Source organism: Arachis hypogaea, chromosome 12 (assembly GCF_003086295.3).
Source record: "Arachis hypogaea cultivar Tifrunner chromosome 12, arahy.Tifrunner.gnm2.J5K5, whole genome shotgun sequence".
NCBI lineage: Eukaryota > Viridiplantae > Streptophyta > Magnoliopsida > Fabales > Fabaceae > Arachis > Arachis hypogaea.
In genome coordinates, this window is record NC_092047.1 from 87,979,791 (window position 1) to 87,989,423 (window position 9,633).

A 9,633-nucleotide genomic window follows, 5' to 3' on the forward strand; every position below is an offset into this window, starting at 1 on the left:
GTGCAGGTATGTTCATTAGCCGTACTCTTAAACACTTGCGTTCAATATTATTTGAAAAATAAGAATTTTAAGTTGCTATATACTTATGACATTTAACCAGTGATAGTTGTTCCATTAATGCTAAAATTTGTAGGAACTTCATGAATGGGGATCAAGGTACGAGGAGAAATTTGGCTATGTTTTTGTGACATTTGTAGCTGGTAGGACATCTGAAGACATACTTGCTGAATTAAAGGTTGGTAATAAATTTCTAGCACAGTAAGTGAATTACAGAGACACGATATGTTTTACAAAATAGACCATCAACTATACATTTTATTATGGTGCAGATGCGCTTTAATAACTCGCATGGTGTTGAGTTGGAGATCGCTTCAAAAGAGGAATTCAAGTATATAGAACGTGCTATTAGAGAGCTTCTTTCCAAGAAATCTGTCCAAACTACTGAAGAAGGAGACGGTAATATTTAATTTTGCATTTGTTAATTTTGAAAGTCCTCTTCCCATATTGCCAAAAATTTCTTTCCTTAATAACTAGAATGACTTGGAAGTTATCATTATCTTTTAACTAGTGCTATATGTTGTTGGTTGCATGTTCATATATTCAGTGTCAGCGGAATATTCAGGCGAAATAGTTGCTGACACTCTAGATGGAGCAGGCACTGATTCAGAAGATGATTTAGATGCTATCTCCTCCGGTGGATATGACATCTCCAGGGATGTTGAGCTCAATAGGGTTCCAGAAGAAGACAATGAAACTTTAAACACCCAACATAGAGAAGATGCAGTACATGCTGCAAAAAGGGGTTTCGATCTGAACAAGATGCCATGGTTTGGAGATGACTTATCAGATCCGTTATCACGTCACTGCAGTGCTTTTTTGACAGAGTATTTCTGGCCAGGTCAATACGATGTTCATGAGAAATTTTGACTCAAAACTTGTTTGTCTACGTTAGTAATTCTGATTTTTTTTCCATTGAACTTTGTCTTGACTTAGTGAATTCGGACGTTTACTTGATTTTTATGTTACCAGTTATGGTTAAATACAAACTCAAAATGGCTGATACTACAAGAGAAAACATGATTCGTAAATTCAGTTTTAGTTATTCATGTATAATTTCTTTTTTAATTAATGAATTATTTTTTATGTAAAACAAGATTGAAAATCTATTTAATGCATTAATTAAGTTGCAGTATTTAAACCTTATCTTTTCATTAAAAAAAAATAACGAGGATTAGAACAGTTATAAGAAGGCAATAATGTTTATACAAAAAAAAATTCAAGTATTAAAAAATATTGCAGCGGTTGGAAAAAAACCGCTGCAAAACGAGTATCAATCTTTTCAACAACTGGACATTTAGCAGGGGTTACAGAAAAACCGCTGCAAAATGAGATTATTTAGCAGCGTCCCCTAAAACCGCCACAAGAACCGCTGCAAAACGGGTACATCTTGCAGCGGTTACCGTAAAACCGCTGCAAAATAAGCTCATTTGGTAGCGTCTTTTACAACCGCTACAAGAAACGCTGGCAGAATCTATTTAGCAGCGATTTTATAAAACCGCTGCTAAATAACCGCTGCTATCTGCCGGTTTTCTTGTAGTGTAAAGAAAAAAAGAAAACAAAAAGGGAAAAAAAAAAACAAACAAACAAACAAACAACAACAAGAATCAAGGCAACAATGAGGATGTACAGTTTGAGTAGTGGATAAGTGGGATAGCTATGAGGAAGTGAACTTAGAGTTGAAATTTTTTGGTGACTTACTTAGAGTTGAAATTGAAAATGAGAGAAATAATTAAAAGTAAAATTAGAATAAAAAATGTTGACTAACAGATGATCGTCTAAAATTTAACTTTCAAATCTTAAGAATAAAATTAACTCGACTTAAATGTTAAGAGTATTTTTAAAATTTTTTAAAAACGATTGGGACAAAAAATATTTTTTATTCTATATAATTCATATTTTTAATCTGTACGAACATAGATATCGACTTTAGTTTGACATTGGAGGTGGTAAATGCTAATTATTGAACATATGTTTATTTACTTAGTATATGTATATACCATGAAATCATGAATCATGATATATACATCGTTTTTATGGGCAAGATATCACCAACCGATCGAAGAATTTGTGCACACGAGTTTTTTTATCACATGATTTTTTAGAAAAAATGAGATGGAGTATTAATTTTAATTTACAAGCTAAGTACAAATTAAGGGCCTTATCATATGCCAAGTAACAAAATTTAATCAAGTATATATAACTCTAAAGTATGTTTTTTCTTTCTATTTTTTTAAAAATTCAATATACTTTTAATGTTTAATTATTTTAATTTTATTTTTAATATTTTAAATATATATGTTTCAATTATAACTTTGAAACAGTATATTTTAAATTTTTTATTGTTCGAAAAAAAAATCACTTTTATTATGCAATGCAAGCGTTAGCTTATACATTAGAAAGAAGTTAAGAAAATTACCAACTTAACTTATCTTGATATGTTTTATAGACTAATTAAATTGAGGTGTGATACTAAGATTACTGATGTGTTATATTTTATCAGTGTAATGTACACACTAAAATTTAGTCATTAAATCAGTTATTTGCATAAAATATATATTAAAATACAAAATACATATTAAAAATAAATTAAACAATATATTTATTTATACACAAATAAATAATAATTAAATTTTAAGGTGTACATAGTAATTCTTTTATTTTGTAAATATTTTTATCATTAATCCAATCACATACATTACTGTATAAACACGTAATTAATTGGAGTATATAAATAGTATGTTTTATTGGAAGTCTTGTACTTAATCCTTGAGTACCATAAATAAATAAATAAAAACTCTAACACACAAATAAGATTGGCTTCATTAAATAGATAAGCTTTGTTTAATTTAGTTAGTTATCCACAAGAAAATTAGATCATTAATGAATGAAAATGCATATAATTAACGGCATCTAACATAAATCATTTAAAAAAGAATATAGATAGATAATGAAAATATTAAATAATATGAATAATGAATATATTAGATGTTCAATTTATTAAATGTACAGATAATTATTTTAATATTAAAATTTAGATGAATAATTTGGAATGTAATATATTTTACTAAAATTAGACTAATTTTATAGTCCATTATTCATATTATTCAAAAAAATCATTGATTACTTAGTATAAACTTAAAAAAAATGTTCAACATATGTTGTAATAGCTCTAGTTGGCCACTATATAAGAATAGCTAAAACTATAGGTTCTTCGCTCACATACACATTTGAATTTCAAACATCATCAATGGCTGATTTTGGTACCTATTCCCTATTACTTCTCATTTGGGTAGCCTCAACCTTGTTTCTACGAGTAATCTTCACCAAACATGGCATAAATAACAGGTCACGAAACCTTCCACGAAGCCCTATAGCCCTTCCAATCATAGGACATCTCTACCTTCTAAGGAAGCTTCCTCACCAATCATTTCATAAGATCTCGACAAGTTATGGCCCTTTGGTTTATCTCTTGTTTGGTTCAAAGGCTTGTGTCCTTGTTTCTTCACCTGAAATGGCGAGGCAATGCCTCAAAACCCATGAAACATGCTTCTTGAACCGACCTAAGAGGACCAACCTTGATTACATCACATATGGTTCCTCGGATTTTGTTTTGGCACCTTATGGACCTTATTGGAGGTTCATGAAGAAGCTTTGTATGACTGAACTCCTTGGTGGCCGTATACTCCAACAGCACCTTCCCATTAGAGCTCAGGAAATAAGGCTATTCTTGACGGGTTTGATTATACATGCACATATACTTTATTTTTAATATTACATATCTTACCAATTATATTGAGAATAAACGCTTTTTTCAATTCCTTACCATTGATTCGAACGATAAAATAGTCTTCTACACGTCAAAGAATACTATTTAGTCTCCAATCATTTAAGTAATTAGTCTAAAAGCGATTTTTGACGTATTATTATCAAGCAATAGATCACTATTTATAGGGACCACTTAATTCAATTATTTGAATGGTTGAGACCGATTAGACTAATTACTTAAATGGTTAGAGATTTCGAATTATGAAGAGTCACTTTATCTTTTAGATAAATATTATTTATTCTAATATTTGTAGATAAAATACAGAAAAAATGACTTTTAGTTAGTCATTTTTAATTTTAAAAATTCTCATATTTTTTTAGATTTAATATTTATAATTGAAAATTTAAGATTAAAAATTTATGACTTAATGGTTAGAATTTAAGATAAATAAAATAATTTTAAAATATTTTATTAATATTGATTAAAGAAAAAGTTAATTCCTGATATTACTCATATTTGTGTTAAATACCATTATTCTAATCTTTTTAAATTCGTGACCAATTTTTTATAAAATTTATTTAACCTATGTTATATAGTTAAGATAAGACGTAAATATAAAGGGAGAGAGAAAAAAATGTTTTTTTTTTTTTCAATCTATAGTATGCATTTACTTTCAAAAACAGAATACAAATATAGAGTAATAAAAAGTAGAAAAAAAAATTGTATGTCATCTCTATTGTAGGTTTTAAAAAGTATATAAATTAAATACATAAAATTTGTGTCATTATTAGACACAACATGACATGTATATATACCTATCTCTATGTTCAAATATATTTCTGTATTTTATATCTTTTTATTCGTATCTTATGAAATCAAGCATAATCTTATAAAATATAAGATGCAAAAATTTGTATATTAGAGCACACTATAAAATGTCTTGTTCTAATAATCTTTAATTTTAATTTTAAATGCATTTTGAATCTGTGTCTTTATTTCTATCTTATTATTCCAACTACTAAATGATACATAAATCGTACTATATGGTATTCAATAAGGACAATATTCAGATTGGTGGGTGGAACTAGATGGAATATTAGAGAAGGGCAAAAATTAATTTTACAATAAAATAAGACAAAAATAGAATTCATAACATATGTATTATATTACGTGTATACTAAAATCAGCTACTAAAGTCAGCCATCAGTATAAAATATATACTAGAATATAAATACACATTGAAAATAAATTAAACTACACATGTATTTATACATAAATACATTGGTGGCTGATTTTAGTGGCTAATTTTAGCATACAAATAGCATTTTTGTTTATTTTTATTCCTTGTGTGTATTCTCTTTACACTTTGAGTATGTAAGAGTAAGCACCACTCATCAACAATGTTGTATTCATATTTGCGTAACATAGGTATGATGAAAAAGGCAGAGATGAGAGAAGAGGTGAATGTTGGGTCAGAGCTAGCTATGGTAGCAAACAACATAATCACAAGGATGGCTTTGAGAAGGAGGTGTTGTGATGTTGGAGGTGAAGGCCACCAACTCATTGAGCTTGTGAAGGAGATGACTGAGCTTGGTGGAAAGTTCAACTTGGGAGACATGTTGTGGTTTGTGAAGATGTTTGATTTGCAAGGGTTTGGAAAGAGGCTTGAGAGTGTTAGGAGTAGGTATGATGCTATAATGGAGAGGATCATGAAGGAGCATCAAGATGCAAGAAGGAATAGAAAGACTATTATTGGAGATGAAGCAGTGAAGGATTTGCTTGATGTTTTGCTTGATATCTATGCTGATCAAAGTTCTGAGATTAGATTAACAAGAGAAAATATTAAAGCCTTCATTATGGTAAGTAACAATAGATATTTTCATTAAAAAAATGTTACTTCTATTATATTTTTTATACACTCTATATAGTAATATATATTAAATAAGGGACATTTTTGTTCAACCAATAAATTTTATTTTTGAAAATTAAAAAAAAAATAATTAAAAATTAAAATATTCGATATGAAACTCTTTGAGTGCTAAATTAGGGTGTTTATTCTAAATTATAATATATTATCTTGAAAACATTAAAAATACATAAGAGAATGTTAACAAAATAAATAGAAAGATATATATTTTTACATAAAATATTATGTTAACTTACATATTATTTTAAAAAAATGAAAAAAATCAACTCTCTTTTTAGTCAACAATCATCTAATTTTGCATTCTTTCTTAATACAATAATAACCCAAACAATTTGCCTTTTACTTAAGTTAAAAATTTATATGCAGTTGTCCTCGTATAAAATTGATAATTGAAAATTGTTAGATTATAATTTAATTAAATTTATTAAATCATCTAATAATTTTTAAATATTAACTTTACATAAAAATATCTGATTGCTTATTTTATACTAATTGGGTGTGGAGATCACTCCAATAATGTAAATTCTATATCTCATCAAATGGTAAATATTGTGTCCTGCACATGATCATCTACACAAATAACGCAATTCATGTATTAAAATATTGGATATATAAGAACAAATCAATCTGTATATGATGCTTTAATATAGTAAAGTGGAAAATTAATTGAAGTAATTAATCAAAACATTTGGCAGAACATGATTGGTGCTGGAACAGAGACATCGGCAGTTACAATAGAATGGGCATTATCTGAGTTAATAAACCACCCAGAAATGATGTCAAAGGCAAGAGAAGAAATCGATTCAATAGTTGGTAAGAACAGATTGGTAGAGGAATCAGATATTGAAAATCTTCCCTATCTTCAATCCGTAGTAAAAGAAACAATGAGGCTTCACCCAACTGGACCCTTAATTGTGAGACAATCAACTGAAGATTGCAGCGTTAATGGATACCATATTCCGTCAAAAACCACTGTGTTTGTGAATGTTTGGAGTATTGGGAGGGACCCAAGTTACTGGAAGGAGCCACTTGAGTTCATGCCAGAGAGGTTCATGAATGAAGAGGGAGAGAGTGAGTTGGATTTGAAGGGACAGAATTTTGAGTTGTTGTCGTTTGGTGCTGGGAGAAGGAGTTGTCCTGGTGCTGCATTGGCTTTGAATGTTGTTCATACAACGTTGGCTGCTATGATTCAGTGCTTTGAATGGAAGGGTAATAATGGGATTGTTGATATGGAGGAAGGGCCTGGAATGGCACTTCCTAGGGCACATCCCTTGTTGTGTATTCCTGTGGTTAGACTCTGTCCTTTTGAGAAGACTCGGTTTTCATTTGATTAGATAATATTTAGTTTCTGTATCTTAATTATTAGTGAATAAAGTATATGTGGACTTACCTAAAATGTTAAAGAAATTGTGAAATGTATGTAGTCCAGTGTGCAATAAAATAGAGTTCAATATGCTCTTCTCATATGTTAGCCAAGGAGAAAATGTAAACAAAAAATAATTTATCTGATTTGAACCAACATTCAAGTTTGTGTTTATTTAGATACTAATAATTAAATCTAAGGATGAACAGAAAAAGTGTATGTGGGTGAGAAAGATGTTTAAAATCTCTTAAAATAATGGTAAGTGTTTAAAGTGTATTGTTATGTGTATATTTCTTTTATGAATATTTTTTTGAAAGGAAGCGAGCTCAACACACTAAGTGGAGTGTACAAGAGACATAATATGAACTATAGTAACATCTATCTCATCTCCAGCCGAGCCATCAGCAACATGATTTATTTTGACACCATTTCTTAGCGCACCAAAACAACCTAGAAACACAGTCTACTAGCCATATATTTCATATACGAAGAAGAACCCCACTAATCATGTTTTCCTCCCGTCTTTCCTTAAGGGTATTGTCCTCCAACTCTCAAAGTGCTCCTTTATGGATCCTGGGAGGCTCCTTTATGGATCCTTGGAGGCTCCATGCACAACCCACATAACTAATCCATGCATACCACACCTGCCAAGCGTACTCACACGTAACAAATAAATGATGTATAGTTTCAATTTCCTTGTTACACATAACACAGACATTATTACTTTGTTCAATGATGCCCAAACAACTCAGACGATCCTTTGTATTTACTTGACCAACAAGTACAAACCAAGAAAATAACTCTACTCGAGGGGGCACCAGTCTTTTCCAAATTCTATTTGTGAACTTATAGTTGAGGATGTCTTCTGTTACCGTCTGTACCTGCAGAATCTGCACAAATGAGTTAGTAGTATAAACGCCTTCCTTATCAAATTTTTACACCACTCTATCTTGTGCGCCTTCTATCAATTTCATAGCTTGCAAGGTATCTAAAAGATGGTTCAAACTGTCATTCTCCCACTGGCGGAGCTCCTTCCTCCACTGAAAGTTCCACACCCACTCAATCCGATCCCAAAACCCACAGTCCCCAATCACGGATCCTTTGTTATTTGAAATAAAGTAGAGCCTCAAAAAGGAGTCTTTCAGTTTTTCCGACTATAACCATGTATCTTCCCAAAATCTGGTTGATCTGCCATCGCCTACTTTCATAGCCAGTCCGTCAATCATCTTTTGTCTTACATATTGCTCTTTTATTTGCAAGTGACAAATATCTCTCTACGGGCCTCCTTTTGCCGGTATAGCTTGAGTAGATAATAACTGTCCAGGATTCAGATTATTGCAGGAGCACACAATCTTCTTCCACGGCCGAAATCCTCCTTAGAAAATCTCCACCACCACTTAAACAATAAAACGGTATTGCGGATCATCGCATCCCCCACACCTAGCCCTCCTAGTTTCTTCGGTGCCTGTACCAACTCCCACTTTACAAGAGCCAGCCCAGGGCGTCCATCATCTTTACCCCAAAAGAACCTCCTTTGCAATGAAATTAGTTTTTTTGCCACTATAACCGGCATTTTATACAAACTCAAATAGTAAGTAGTGATGTGTATTTTCGGAAAATGAATTCCAAACACACAAATCTAACCGGCAAGTGCACCGGGTCGCATCAAGTAATAAAAACTCACGGGAGTGAGGTCGATCCCACAGGGATTGAAGGATTGAGTAATTTCAGTTTAGTGGTTGATTTAGTCAAGCGAATCAAGATTTGGTTGAGTGATTTGTGATTAACAGAATTTAAATTGCATGGAAAGTAAAGGGAATGGGTAAATTGCATGAAATTAAAGAGAACAGAAAATAAAGTGCTGAATCTTAAAGAACAAGAAATTAAATGGCAGAAACTTAGAACGCAAGAAATGTAAATTGCAGAATCTTAAAGTGCAAGAAATGTAAATGGCTTGAATCGTAAAGGGAATTGGGGATTGGATTTGCAGAAATTAAACAAGGAAAAGAAAAATTCAACAAACAGGAATATAAAAGATGGATTCAATTAAACCGGATCTTAAATGAAAATGAGAATAAGCTTGGTGTGACAACGAAACGAGGAAATTGAAATTGAAAGCTATAGATCTCAGGACTCAAGAGACTAGATAGCCAAGTCTAGATTTCACTGCCTTCCTAGATCCAGCAAGAACAATTGCAAAGGAAATAAAGAAATGTAAATTGCAGAAGAGTAGAAGAAGAAGCAATTAACAGAGATGGAAACTCAATGCTGAAAATTAAACAAGATCCCAAGGTGAGATTGAAACAGAATTTCTTCAATTCTCCACCCAAGATCCAAAACAAGAAAAGTAAAGAGTGCTAAGCAAGAATAAGGAAGAAGAGAGATCAATTCTCCTTCCCAATTCTCTAGAATTCTAAAGCAACAATTCAAAAAATGTAAAGGTGAGCTCTCTGTAAGTGTTCTAAGAATGCCAAAGGAAAAGCTCCCCGAAAAACTTAAATCCTAAGCTATTTATAC

At 31.2% G+C, this 9,633-nt stretch overlaps 1 protein-coding gene across 1 annotated transcript; it reads left to right on the forward strand.

Annotated features, from left to right (window-relative positions):
• The first annotated feature begins 3,261 nt into the window (after positions 1-3,261).
• LOC112727661 (cytochrome P450 93A3) lies at positions 3,262-7,290 on the forward strand. The gene is made up of 3 exons (XM_025777518.2): positions 3,262-3,794; positions 5,255-5,685; positions 6,449-7,290. Exons 1-3 carry the CDS (start codon positions 3,308-3,310, stop codon positions 7,085-7,087), a joined length of 1,557 nt encoding a protein of 518 aa, XP_025633303.1. The 5' UTR covers positions 3,262-3,307; the 3' UTR covers positions 7,088-7,290.
• Positions 7,291-9,633: the final 2,343 nt, after the last annotated feature.

What these genes read in the sequence shown, in the direction of transcription:
- LOC112727661 (XM_025777518.2), top strand. Translation starts at nt 3,308, where the DNA reads ATGGCTGATTTTGGTACCTATTCCCTATTACTTCTCATTTGGGTAGCC. An exon ending in AATAAGGCTATTCTTGACGG is followed by an intron (nt 3,795 to 5,254) that starts GTTTGATTATAC and finishes TGCGTAACATAG; the next exon opens with GTATGATGAAAAAGGCAGAG. An exon ending in ATATTAAAGCCTTCATTATG is followed by an intron (nt 5,686 to 6,448) that starts GTAAGTAACAAT and finishes AACATTTGGCAG; the next exon opens with AACATGATTGGTGCTGGAAC.